Genomic DNA, 14770 nt, shown 5'->3' with positions numbered 1-14770 from the left:
GCTGGTGTCTTGGCATGCTTTCATTATCAAAACCGAAGTTTGTAATTTGTGAAACAAATATGTGACACCCTTCAGTTTGTAAGCGACAGGTTTTATACAATATTTCACTGCAAGATGTCATTTTTTTGGCTGCCACAAATTATATGTTTCAGCTCAAGTGACAATTGTATTTTAGACAGAGATTTGTTGTTTGTGTACGACTCTGTACAGGATTTTAATCTGACTATATAACATTTGCTATACTGTATTTTAATTATGTAAATAACATACACACAGGCTTATCCTATAAAAGTTGCTCAAGTCAAATCCCTTTACAAATAAAAAATGTTCAATAATAACCTGCAGGGTTGCAGAGACTGTGACAGTCCCGGTTTTTGCCATGTAGGAGCTATCAGTAGACTATGGGCTTCTGTTGTGTTTCCTTGACAGCTCCTGCAAGGTAATGTAAGGGAAATTGATATTCTGTGTAGATGTGCCAGCTATAAATCAATATCTCTCATTTGTAAAACGATACAGTCAGGGACAGAACTTACATTTTTTAACCCCTTCCCACCATAGCCATGTTTCATTTTTGTATTTTCAATCTTTACTCCCTGCGTTCCAAAAGCCTTAACGTTTTACTTTTAGGTTTGCAGAGTTGCATGGGCTTATGTACTTTGTAATGGCTCCTTTTAATAATGGACTACGACTATGACTATAAAGCGTTACGGGAAAAACTGTGGTGGCAACGTATCACGGTTCTTCCTGCAGCGCTTTAAACAGAAAGTTCGCAGAGTTTTCCTCCATGATGTGGAATCTGCTGGCATTTCCGTAGATATCATTGACATGCTGTGATTTCCAAAACTGTACATCCTTCATCCTGGCCAGTAATTCGGAACCTCTTGGCTAAAAGTGTTTTTCAAGGCATTACTCAGGCATCCGCTACTTACCCTTCCCACACATAGTGATTGACGGCTTTCCTTGTATCACTGTATACACCGGTGGCTGTCAATCATCCAGTGTGGACGGAGCAATGAGGAATCCTATAAACCTGTACCTGTAAGTCATATAAACATATACCTGTACAATATATCACAGAGCTCAGTCTCTCTCCTCTATCATATCTACTAGAGATGAGCGAGTAGTACTCGATCGAATAGGTATTCGATCGAATACTACGGTATTCGAAATACTCGTACTCGATCGAGTACCACTCGCTGTTCGAATGGAAAAGTTTGATGCAGAACCAGCATTGATTGGACGAATGCTATACAGTCGGCCAATCAATCCTGGTTCTTCTCCTACCTTTAGAAGTCTTCTCTGTGCAGCGTCCCCGCGGCGTCTTCCGGCTCTTCATTCACTCTGCCAGACATCGGGCTTGTAGTGAGGACATGCGCAGTCGGCTCTGCCCAGGCCCGATGCCTGGCAGAGTGAATTCAGAGCCGGAAGACTCCGCGGGGACGCTGCAAGGAGAAGACTTCTCGGAGGATCCAGCCCAACCCTCATTCGTGGACTTGGTAAGTATAATTTGATCGTACGTGCCTACCCCTGAAACGAGCATTTTCCCCCCATAGACTGTAATAGAGTTCGATTTTCGATTCGAGTAGTTGAATATTGAGGGGCTACTCGAAACGAATATCGAACCTCGGACATTTTACTGTTCGCTCATCTCTAATAGCTACCTCTCTGAATGTATAGCATAAGTCACCTGAAACTGGCCATACACATTATATACAGTAAATGTCATCAGGCTGACTGATCTAATGTGTATGGGAGCAACCCGACTGTTCAACAATATTGGATGTCTCTGCAAAAAAAGAATTAGACAAAGTAGATTTTAGATATTTCTGGTATCTTATGGTTAACTTTAGGTGAAATGAATTAGAATAATTTCTGCAATCCATCATTTTTTATTACGTTGTCCATAAAAGTCAGTGTCTCTTTGCATGTGAATATTTTTCCTCATATTATTGTATCTTTCAATGGGAATATACATAGTAACGTTGTTTTATTTCTACCTGCAGTCTATGTGGATTGAAAGAACAACTTTTGTCACGGCTTACAAGTTACCTGGAATACTCCGTTGGTTTGAGGTTACATCAATGTCACATGTATGAACCGTATAATCTATAGTTTTACTCTAAGACTGTGAGACATTTAAGATATTTTGCTAATACTGTTGTTTTTCTTTGTTTCCAGACAACCATTAGTCCCCTTGAAAATGCTATTGAAACCATGTCTGCAACCAATGAGAAGATATTAATGCTGATAAATCAATATCAGAGAGATGAAAATCTGCCAATTAACCCTCTATCCATGTGCCTCAATGGGATTGTCGATCCAGCAGTCATGGGTGGCTTTGCAAAATATGAAAAGGTGAGGAATTCTATGTAATGTGCAAATATTACAATCCATTTAATACTATATGCAGTACAACAGATTTTCAAAGAATATGAGATAAAGCTATGATACGCTGCACAGTAATGCATGTAGGCATGTAGGTGTATGACCCGGTTCGGTATTCCATTTGGGGAGTCCACTTGGAGCCCCCCCCAAACGGAATACCGAGCGCATTCATAAGCATTGAAAGCACATGGACCCCATAGACTATAATGGGGTCCATGTGTTTTCTGGACGGTGTCCGCACGGAACATGTGCGGAGAAAAGTAGTTCATGAACTACTTTCCTCTCCGCATGACTTGTGCGGACACTGGGCGGAAAACACATGGACCCCATTATAGTCAGTGTGCTTTCATTGCTCACTGCTTGGTCTGCATGGGGACCCCCCGAATGGAATAACAAACGCAGATGTGAACCAGGCCTATGGAGCATGCGAGCAAGTTCACATAATGAAGTACAATGTAACTCTGGGAGAGTACATTTTTCCTTATTTTTGCTTTATTAAATGACTATATTGTGGCCTTTCCAGAAAACAGTTTTTAGGCTCCGTTCCCACAGAGTAACGTGCCGCGCATTCAGACACGTATGCATGTGTCAGAGTGTGAACGCTCAAAACAGATCCCATTCACTTCAATGTGTGCCGGCTGACACGCAATACACATTGAAATCAATGGGAGGCTGTTTAACCCATTGATTTCAATGTGTAGCACCCGTAAGCCAGCACACATTGAAGTAAATGGGATCTGTTTTGAGTGCTCACACTCTGACACGTGCATACGTGTCTGAATGCGCGGCGCGTTACTCCGTGGGAACGGAGCCTTAGGGCGCTGAACAGACAGCATAACTCGATTTCAGGATCCTGCAGAATTGTGCTTCTCTGGATCTGCCTTAGGGTTGGTTCACACTAGCGCTTGTATTCCGTCCGCAAGGAGTCCGCATGGAGACCCCCCGGATGGAATGCAATTGCAATCGATGTGCTTGCAAAGCACATGGAGCCCATAGACTATAATGGGCTCCGTGTGCTTGCCACTCACTGCCGGCATGAATGAATTGTGTGCGGCAAGCACGCGGAGCCCATTATAGTCTATAGGCTCTGTGTGCTTAACTGCACAGAGTTTGTATTAGCGTTGGTATTCCGTCCGGGAGGTCTCCATGCGGACTCCTTGCGGATGGAATACAAGCGCTAGTGTGAAACAACCCTTAGTTGTAATATATAGAAGTTTTAGCAAACCAAAGTAGACCCTCTGAGTACATATAACATCCATATGTCACAACTTTTCTATAAATCTTAGGTCTATGTACTGGTGTACCTCACTTTTTCCTGTTAGGCCCACATTGATCCAGTGAGGACGATGTAGTGTTGAAGCCGAGCGCTAGCCTGAGCCATCTTACATTTCGTGTTCTTGTTAATTAAGAATATCTTTCTGTCAGAGAAAAAAAATCTAATCATCTGTATCAAACGTAAAGAATAAAAGAGTCAAGTAAAAATGTAGACGATCTGAAGTTGACTGTATTGTTCTTTCCATAAAAATCGAGCCTAAAATCTGTCACTGCAGGACCCTGGAGACGGTGTAGCTGAAAGGCATTTTAAGAGCTGGAAATGGATTGAATAGGAAAGGTTCGGAAATAATAAGATGTGTGTCAGCAATTTTAGAAAGAGACCGCTCAAGCCAAATGTGTGCACTAAGTTGCCAAGTACTAATTTATTCTTAGGAGGCTTATAAGTGGAGCTATGTGAGGAAAGCTAAAGGTCAGTGGAAATGATGGGTGGTTGAGAAGCGATTCTATAGTCTGCCCTGACCTCCGAAACTCAAACTTTACAGATAAAACCAGTTGTGTGAGGATCGGCCAAACAGTGGAATATTTTCAAGGCTTTTCCGACAACTTACTGTGTTAAATATAGTATTAAATGTGGATTCTGCCCAAATCTTCACACTGAATGAGAAGCATCAGCTAACTATATTTATAGCTTTTCTCTTTATCTCAGCTGTATTTGTATCCATAACCTGCACAATGAATACATATCCCTTGACCAATGCATGGAAATGCACATATTTGCAACAATCCAATCCAAAAACATTGGTGGTTGCTTTTTTAGGCTGTGGCTCCACGTGGCGTATACACCGCGTTTCAACTGTGGCGCAAATGCTGTTGAAAAAAACGCTGCAATTTACAGTCACAGCAAAGTGGATGGGATTCTAGCGAAGCTCATGCCCCCTTTGCCGTAAAATACAGGGTTCAGACACGCGGCGATTTCAAAAACCGTTGCATGTCAATTATATCTAATGGAAAGGCCAGTGGTTTCCCTATGGATATACTTGAAGAAGAAAGTCAGCAAAGCTCTACGGAAAGAACTGTGATGCGTTGCTGCCGTGGCTTTTTTGCTACAGGGGCGCCACATGAGGCCATAGCCGTAGTAAGGTTTTCACATAAAAAGGTAAATAATTCGTAGATTGGTATCTGTATAATGTATACCTCAGGTTAGGTTCACATCTGTGCAGGAGTCTCCGTTGACAGGAGAGTCCGCCAGTATAAAAGCGGCAGACCTTATTATAATTGATGGATCCACGGGTAACCACTATTTTAACAATCACAGGAAAGGGTTAATGTATCTGCCCATTGCTTTCTCCATAATTACAACACTTGCTACCAAATTTTAGAACAGACATGCCATGGGAGATATGTTTTACAGTGAGGGCAAAGTGGATGGGATTCTAGTGCATCCCATGCCAACTTTGTGTAAAAAAAACGAGGTGCGGACACTCCGCGATTTTCAAAACCGGCATGGTTTTGGAAATCGTGCAATGTCAATTATACCTATGGAAATGCTGGTAGTCTCCCCATAGGTATAATGGTAACAGAATGTCCGCAGAGGAAAACTCCATGACCTTCCTGCCTAAAGCACTACAAGAAAAACCGCAATCCTTTTTTTGCTGCGGGACGTCCCGTAGGACCTTAGCCTTAAACTAATTTTCCAAGCCATGTTTGCAGAAGACCAATTGTCTGACACTAGATTTCTTTGGATAAGGAGCCACATGCAAAACCTGAGGTCATTGTGTGCCTTTGTTCTGTATGTCATTTTGTAGATTTGGAAAAAAAAACTTGGACGTTGCATGCAAATAAAACCATTGGTGCACTGGTGGTAGGCCTTCAGTCCTGGGAGCACTGCTCTTACTACTCAGATCTCTACCATCTGCTGTCTGTGCCACCCTATGCAGTGAGAGTTGGTCTTCTTGCAGTTATAAGATCTCCCATCCTATTTCATGTGCAGAAGCAATGCACCCCACACTCAGTGCACCAACTGCACTTAGATGAGACTCAGAGTGCTCCAAATCTACCAAAGTGGTATACATAATAAAAAGTATGTTGTATATCAATGTAATGTGTTCTGTGACATGGTGGTGACAGGTGACATCACAGGTATATAAATCAAGCAACACATATGGAGGTATAAACTAGAGCGTGTTTTTCTAACTTCTCCTCGGTGCTGTTTGCTCTGTATTTTTCCTACGGTTTCTCAGCGAGTTAAATTCATGATCTTCAAAACAGAAGGTGATGCACCCGTCTTCATTACTGGTCAGAAGCAATGAATGTTTGTGCGGTCTTATCAGTTAACCTCGCTCTGCCTCCATCTACCCATCTGAAATGTCATATTAACAGTACAATTGCCCTTTGTATCACTTAATCATTTGGGTGCAGAAAGAGATATGGAATTGAACTGTCAATGTTATTGCTGTGGTTTCTGCTGATGGAAAATATTTTTTTTCTTCAATATTAGGCTTTCTTTACGGAAGAATACATACGGAAACACCCTGAAGATTGTGAGAAGCTGAACAAACTGAAGGATCTTATCGCTTGGCAGGTACATATATTTAGCCACCTATGCGCCATCAAACCAATAAATGTATTTCTGAAAGGCATTTGTATCCATGTGCCAGGGCCTGCTGGTATAATCATGTGTGTAAGGAGGCACCGCTGCTTTAATTATACGTAGGGGTAAACTGGTCTAATCATATATATTCAGGAATACTGCGTTTCCAGCATAAGCTAGACATTAGGTGGTCCTCATCTTATAAGCCTTTCAATTACATTTGTATCATGGCCGACCTAAGAAATGCTTCACCTAATAACAGTCAGATAAGGATCTAATCCACCTAGAAAAAGTGTAGAAATTTATAAATGGCTCTATAAGAAAAGTAAATAAAGTCAGGGAGGATATTTCACAATAAATTCATTTAGTTAAAGGAATCCTATAATTCAGACGACATTTTTTCTAAGTACCATGTTGGAATAGCCTTAAGAAAGGCTGTTCTTCTCCTACCTTTCGTCGTCTTCTCCACGCCGCCGTTCGCCTACAATCCTGGTTTCTCTCGGTATGCAAATTAGCTCTCTCACAGCACTGGGGGCAGGTTCCAGAACTCAGACAGCACTGGGGGCGGCCCCAATGCTGCAAGAGAACTCTCTCCAGAGCCGCCTCCATCTTCGTCAGGAAAGGCCTCTTCATTCTCTTCTTCCGGTGGTGTCTTCTTACTTCTAGGCCTCGGGCAGAGCAGACTGTGCATGCCCACAGGCCCCAAGAAAATGGCCGCTTACAATACTATGCAAGCGGCCATTTTCTCGTGGCCTATGGGCATGTGCAGTCTGCGCTGCCCAAGGCCGGAGGCCTTAGACGTTATAAGCCACCGCCGGAAGAAGAGGCTGAAGATGACGCTGCTGAAGAAGAGGAGGTGGCACTGGAGAGTGTTCTGTCGCAGCATTGGGGACACCCCAAGTGCTGTCTGAGCGCTGGGGCCCGCCCCCAGTGCTGCAAGAGAGCTAATTTACATACCGACAAGAATCGGGATTGTAGACGAATGGCGGCATGGAGAAGATAATGAAAGGTAGGAGAAGAATAGCCTTTCTTAAGGCTATTCCGACATGGTACTTTGAAAAATGATAAGATCCCTTTAAAGTCATTAATGGTGTGTTTTCTGCAGCCTACATGTATTCTCATACATAGCAGGCTGCTCGGTGCTGCTCACTGTAGAGATCCTTTAGATGTCTTGCTTTGTAGACCTTATTTCTGGTCTCCTAAACATAAATCCAAAAGATTTCAGCTTACGGCTCGTTCACATCTGCACCCGGTCTCTGTCTGTCGGGTTTCTATCTTCTGCCGTTTTTTTTAAACCAGACACAAAGTCCTGCATGTCCGACTTTGTGTCCGATTAAAAAAAAAGCTGGTTTCGCCGCAGAGAGCATAAAACGATCACAAGTGCTCATGGCCAGACACTTTTCAAACTCATTCAAATGAATGGGTTTGAAAAATGCCTGCAGGTTTCCGTCTCCTGTCCAGTTTCAGGTAAGAAACAGAAACCTGCATAACGGAGGCCAGGACGCAGATGTGAACCCGGCCTTAGAATATTGTGTGAGAGCGCATACCTATAAGGTTACAGCTTTTCTGAACAGGAGATAGATCAGCCTGCAATGTATGAAAAAACATGCACCAAACCATTGAGAGTTTTGATTTTAAGCAAATACAATGCAATACAATATCCTCACCTCTGAAATCCTAATCCTCGACATATACACACTGGCGTCCTCTCAAAACTATACATTTTGGCTAGACTTGGCATATGTAATACTTATATATCTAATACCTGGAATAGCCTTAGGCAGGGGTGTAACTTGAGGGGGTGCAGAGTGTACAGTTGCACTGGGGCCCAGGAGCCTTAGGGGGCCCATAAGCACTGGCATCAGTATTGAAATTTCAGCTTCCATCTGGCCCATAAACCATGGAGACCCACACATTACCCTAACCACACTAAGGTGGATTAAACTCCTTAGGGCTCGTTCACATCATCGCCTGGTCTCTGTTCTGCAGGTTTCCGTTTCCTGCCTGAAACTGGGTAGGAGACGGAAGCTTGCAGTCATCTTTCAAACCCATTCATTAGAATGGGTTTGAAAAGTGTCTGGCAGTGAGCGTTTTATGCTCTCCGCGGCAAAACCATTTTTTTAACCGGACACAGAGTTGGACATACAGGACTTTGTGTTCGGTTTTAAAAAAACGGTTTCGCAATGGAGAGCATAAAATGCTCACCGGCGCTCACGGCCGGACCCGGTATGACAGGTTTCCGTCTTCTGCATGCAAACCTCAGAACAGAGATCGAACGCTGGTGTGAACCCAGCGTTAGCCCCCGTAACCATCACTATCAAGAATTCACTGTAGAGATGAGGTATGGGGCCCCAGACAAGAGATTGCACCGGGGCCAACAAGACTTTAGTTACGCTACTAGCTTTAAGGACCTCAAACCCTCAACTCCAACAGCTAGACACTCCTTTGCCAGAGAAGAAGGAAGGAAACCACTTGTCTATGCAAAATATAAACCACAGATTTTTAGAAACACTTTTTAAAAAAATATCTTTGGCATGCCATTGAGCCCTACTTCATATATCACCTTGCAAAAAAAAAAGATCACCCTTCAACCAGAGAATTTAATGACAATGTGTCTGCCCCACAATCTGATGCTTCCTTCACAAGTTCTTCTGGCCTAGTTACAGGACGTTTGATGGAATACCACACTGAGCACAACACAAAGATATCATCCCTAACTAAGATATGTACATGCCTCAGGGAAAAGACGTATTGAGGAACCATTTGCTTAAATTGCCTCCGAGAGATTAGGCTCCGTTCAGATTAATAGTACCTTGGAGAAGTACACTAGGGAAGTATGCAAATGGCGTATATACATCCTATGCATTACAATGAGTGGAATATCTGATGCCTAGTACTATTAATCATTCTGTCACGGTGACCGTAAAAGTGTAGAAGTATAACAGCGGAGGGATGGAAATGTCAAGTGCTTTCAATATATATAATATGAAAGTGGAAGGTTATTTTACATGAGCCCAATGCAAAAAGAAAAAAGATCACCCGATGTACAATGTATAATAGACAGACAACATTGTAGTATGGGCTCATGAATAGAGCCATGAGCGGATACGCAGTTATATACGCTGTCTCTATAGCAATATATTAGCTAAATATTAACAGGATGTATTAAGCACAATATGAAGGTCTGCTTCATATACGTGTAGTATTCCATCTTGTACAAAAGACAGTATGCAAGTATTAAAGGGAACAAATAAAAAAAAAAAGCTTTATTGGCACGTCCGAATAGACATTTGACATTGCTGAAGAAATAGAGTGGTGAGTATGGAGGAAGGGGGTTGGGTTATGGGAGAGAGTGGTGGGTATGGGGGGTTGGGTTAGGGGAGAGAGTGGTGGGTATGGGGGGTTGGGTTAGGGGAGAGAGTGGTTGGTATCGGGAAGTTGGGTTAGTGGAAAGAGTGGTGGGTATGAGGGGTTGGGTTGGGGAGACAGTGGTATGTATGGGGGGTTGGGTTAGGGGAGAGAGTGGTGGGTATGGGGGGTTGGGTTAGGGGAGAGAGTGTGGGGGGTTGGGGGAGAGAGTGGTGGGTATGAGGGGTTGGGTTAGGGGAGAGAGTGGTGGGTATGGGGGGTTAGGTTGGGGAGAGAGTGGTGGTATGGGGGGGTTGGGTTGGAGGAGAGAGTGTTGGGTACAGGGGTTGGTTTGGAGTGTACGTAGGGTGGATGGATTATTAGAGTGGGCAGTAATGGGATATAGCAGTCCGTGGGGATCTCATATTCCCCTCAGTTTGTGGCAGGTGGACATATATTGGGCGGTAATCTTCACAGTGGACTCCTCTTCTCCCAGTAGGACGTATCCTTCTGCATGTTCAGTAGAGCAGAGAGAACCAAGACAGAACATGGCACATTTACGGAGGTGGACACAGTAAAATATTGTCATAGAAACAGCAGGTGGCGCTATTCTATCATCTGTGGATATAAGCATTATACACCGTATTATTCATGGGACAGCCCATTGAAGTGCACATTGACGTTAAAGCATTTATATAGTCAGTGCTTTTAGTATTGTATAACCATTAAGTAGCTTTGACTTTAAATCATTTATATAGTTTGTGTCACTTCTTACATTATAACATGCAGTTCCATTGGGAAGCAGCCTGACACAACATGGCACATACATGGATATGAACATTTGTGTGATTAACCCTTTGAATATGATAGGCTAAGCAGTAAATGGATGCTAAAACTTGACATCTTTTACATTGAGTTTAAGGATGTTCTGTAAAATATCTTCAATGAGCCTTTTTTAGCACAAAGAATCAATCCAATCGATGGCCCAAACAGTCGGTATAAAAGCAAACACAGATCCCATCAGCTAGTGGAGGATGAAAACACTTCAGATGCATTCCCATTCTCCAGTTTCCTTGGGATTTTGAGTGACGTTATATTGCATCAGCTCTATACTGATCAGATATCGGGATCCATATTCAGCTGAAAGTCTAAGTCTAAGGAAACGTGTTTGCCGAATCCAAGTGTCTATTTGTTGAAGCTGTCAGGAGTTTAATGTCCATTTTGAAGGACATTAATAATGACTTTAATTTCTGGGTCATGAGTTATGTTTCCGCCTGGCCTATTGTAAATGGTGTCATCTGAGAACTTTAAAATGTTAGATAAATATGTGTAGGATTAATTGGCAGGAAAGTGACTTTTGTTAGATGGGAAATTGTGACGGACTCACGCTCAATTTACCTTGCAAATGTCACTGTGGGCTGCATCTGTTGAAGAGACTATCTACAAAGCCTTATCTCGTGACATATTCCTGAGCGCTATATCACGCAGACCTGAGGAAGGGGTACGCTTTATAAGATGTACAGCTGTTCCCGATATACATGGGAGAATTTCCAGAATTAAATTGCCCTGCAGATTATTGATGTGCTGTCACAATAAGAACCATGAAAAGCCATGTGAATAGTTATAGATAGGTGTCCAGGACTAGTATGAGAATGTATTAATGAGAAAATAATATATTGTATTTATATACTGGATATTGCATTGTATTGTATTGAATCACATATGTAATGGGTTTAACTTTTTTGTATTTTTTTATTACAAAGTTTGGTAAATTTGTCTTACACAATCTGCATCATTACAATACATAGGAAGCTGCATAATGGTGTTCTGTTGTAAATCTATCAGGCTGTCTGACTGCTCTTCTGAACACAAATCTAGACTGAAATCCTCGTCACTTTAAATAAACTTATATCAAATGGATATTAACTTCATGAGCGCTCACCGGAGCAGATAGAAGAGATATAGGCCGAGCCAGCAGGTAGCTTGCCAGATGGATTTAGCACAAAATGGCATTCTGAAGATTGATGTGTATTATAACATATCCACTCTGTCCAGATTTTTCATAAAAATCTATTACAATGATGTTTTTATCCTATAATGCATGGAATTAAATAAAAATGATCCAAATGTGTCCATTGCCTTAAGCGATTAGTAGAGATGAGCGAACACTAAAATGTTCGAGGTTCGAAATTCGATTCGAACAGCCGCTCACTGTTCGAGTGTTCGAATGGGTTTCGAACCCCATTATAGTCTATGGGGAACATAAACTCGTTAAGGGGGAAACCCAAATTCGTGTCTGGAGGGTCACCAAGTCCACTATGACACCCCAGGAAATGATACCAACACCCTGGAATGACACTGGGACAGCAGGGGAAGCATGTCTGGGGGCATAAAAGTCACTTTATTTCATGGAAATCCCTGTCAGTTTGCGATTTTCGCAAGCTAACTTTTCCCCATAGAAATGCATTGGCCAGTGCTGATTGGCCAGAGTACGGAACTCGACCAATCAGCGCTGGCTCTGCTGGAGGAGGCGGAGTCTAAGATAGCTCCACACCAGTCTCCATTCAGGTCCGACCTTAGACTCCGCCTCCTCCGGCAGAGCCAGCGCTGATTGGCCGAAGGCTGGCCAATGCATTCCTATGCGAATGCAGACTTAGCAGTGCTGAGTCAGTTTTGCTCAACTACACATCTGATGCACACTCGGCACTGCTACATCAGATGTAGCAATCTGATGTAGCAGAGCCGAGGGTGCACTAGAACCCCTGTGCAAACTCAGTTCACGCTAATAGAATGCATTGGCCAGCGCTGATTGGCCAATGCATTCTATTAGCCCGATGAAGTAGAGCTGAATGTGTGTGCTAAGCACACACATTCAGCACTGCTTCATCAAGCCAATACAATGCATTAGCCAGTGCTGATTGGCCAGAGTACGGAATTCGGCCAATCAGCGCTGGCCAATGCATTCTATTAGCCCGATGAAGTAGAGCTGAATGTGTGTGCTAAGCACACACATTCAGCACTGCTTCATCAAGCCAATACAATGCATTAGCCAGTGCTGATTGGCCAGAGTACGGAATTCGGCCAATCAGCGCTGGCTCTGCTGGAGGAGGCGGAGTCTAAGGTCGCTCCACACCAGTCTCCATTCAGGTCCGACCTTAGACTCCGCCTCCTCCGGCAGATCTAATAGATATTCATGCAAATAGAAGTTTTGGAAGCATGCCGTGACACTTTAGAAAAACATTCAGTAATTTTAGGCTAAGATCCCACATGTGTTTTTTGTTGCAGTTTTGCTGTGGTTTTTTTTACGCAAAGTCAAGAGTGATTTCAAAAGGAATGGCAAATATAAAGGGGGCATTCATATGGGGTAACGCGGCGCTGATTCTGGCACGATAACTGGCGTAATAATCAGCGCTGCAAAACAGAACCCCATTCCCTTCAATGGGTTCCATTTAACGCACATAACACATTTAAATTGATGAGTTAAAAAGCCTCCCATTGATTTCAATGCGTTACATGCGTTAAACAGAACCCATTGAAGTCATTGGGATTCTGTTTTGCAGCGCTGATTCTTACGCGAGTTATCGTGCCATAATCATCGCCGCGTTACTCCGTGTGCATGCCCCCTTATACTTCTCCCTTCTGTTAATAAATAAGCTAAACAATCTACTATATAATGCTTTAGGTTGCTTGGACGGTCATTGCTTATCTGTAATGTGCACATTGTGGATATTCCTAAATATAATAAATATGCATTTATCGTAGACGCCGCTTCTTGGTGCTGGAATACGAATCCATGAGAAAAGAGTCACCGAAGACCTCCGCCCTTTCCACGACCGAATGGAGGAATGTTTTAGGAACTTAAAATTGAAGGTTGAAAAGCAATACGGTGTGAGAGAATTGGTAAGATTTAATCTCTTAGTCTGTTGCGCCATATACTTTATGTATCACGTGATTTGGATATTTGCCGTAATAACATTTCTGCATTCTATATATCCAACTTAAGAAATAATATATTTCCCATGTGATGGTTGTCATGGGATATTCTGATTGATAACTCTAATCTGTTGTTTATACAATTTAGGAAATATGATTAATGGATTGGAATAGCCGCGCTTCACATGATAGATCTCTACACATCATCTCTCTGCCAAACGCGGGGTCATTACTATAAGTTTCTTATTGCTGATCATGCTATTAGTAAATTTGTACTATAGTAGTAGGCAAAGGCAAGTATATGGAAGGCAAACAATTCTTCTATCAAATGGTATAAAGGGATTTTTTTAATACAATTACGGTAATTTTCGGATGAGTCTGTGTAATCGCAGTCATATGCCATCTGTACTGTACACCCACACCTCAGTAAAAGTAGCGTGTAATGATTTGTATATGCTGTGTGTGGGAAGTACAGTAGCTTAGTTATTCTTCAGGAAATAAGTTAATAGGTATAAAACTCATTTCACTTCAAGAACAGCGTCTACATTATGCATACACTCGCATACTGTTTAATGGCTGACCTTTGGCTGTATCCATGAAATTATATAGAAATATAAAAAGAGCAGCTAGCCCGGGCCTAGTTTTCTTCAGTGTTCCCAGACAGTGAGTGAAACAGTTTTAATTGCAATCTTAAATCCCAATCTAAACAGCGGCAAAAAGGATATGGAGTGACCACACAAATAGGGGCTACTATATGTATACAGCCTTCTTAAAGGGATCCTATCATGTTTTTCACCTTAACACGTAGGAATAGCCTCCTACCTTTAGGTGTCTTCTCCGGCCCACTGTTAGGTATAAATTTTGGTTTTCGTCGGTATGCAAATGAGTTCTCTTGCATCACTGGCAGCGGGCCCCAGCACTCAAACAGCACTGGTGGCATCCCCAATCCTGCGAGAGAACTCTCCAGCGCCACATCCATCTTCTTCAGGAACATCCTCTTCACGCGTCTTCTTCTGGCGCAGGCTTCAAACTTCTAGGCCTCGGGCCAAAGGCAAAGCCGACTGTGCATGCCCGGAAAAGAAAATGGTTGCTTACACAGTATTGTAAGCGGCCATTTTCTTGTGACCAGCAGGCATGTGCAGTCGGCTGCCTGAGGCCTAGAAGTTTCAAGGCACCGCTGGAAGAAGACACGAAGAAGACCCGTTCCTGAAGAAGATGGAGGTGGCACTGGAGAGTTCT

The 14770-nt window shown here is 42.7% G+C and overlaps 1 protein-coding gene across 1 annotated transcript in view; it reads left to right on the top strand.

The window, feature by feature from the left end:
• DOCK2 (dedicator of cytokinesis 2) overlaps positions 1-14770 on the top strand; it is a 522773-nt gene that overhangs the window by 480579 nt on the left and 27424 nt on the right. Inside the window, exons 44-47 of the mRNA XM_075274736.1 lie at positions 2004-2090; positions 2179-2355; positions 6158-6241; positions 13361-13498. Of these exons, the coding sequence (XP_075130837.1) occupies positions 2004-2090; positions 2179-2355; positions 6158-6241; positions 13361-13498 (486 nt within the window). The remainder of the gene's footprint in view (positions 1-2003; positions 2091-2178; positions 2356-6157; positions 6242-13360; positions 13499-14770) is intronic.

Source organism: Leptodactylus fuscus, chromosome 5 (assembly GCF_031893055.1).
Source record: "Leptodactylus fuscus isolate aLepFus1 chromosome 5, aLepFus1.hap2, whole genome shotgun sequence".
Taxonomy (NCBI): Eukaryota; Metazoa; Chordata; class Amphibia; order Anura; family Leptodactylidae; genus Leptodactylus; species Leptodactylus fuscus.
The sequence above is the reverse complement of the archived record's forward strand: the minus strand, read 5'-3'. Positions and strand labels throughout refer to the sequence as shown.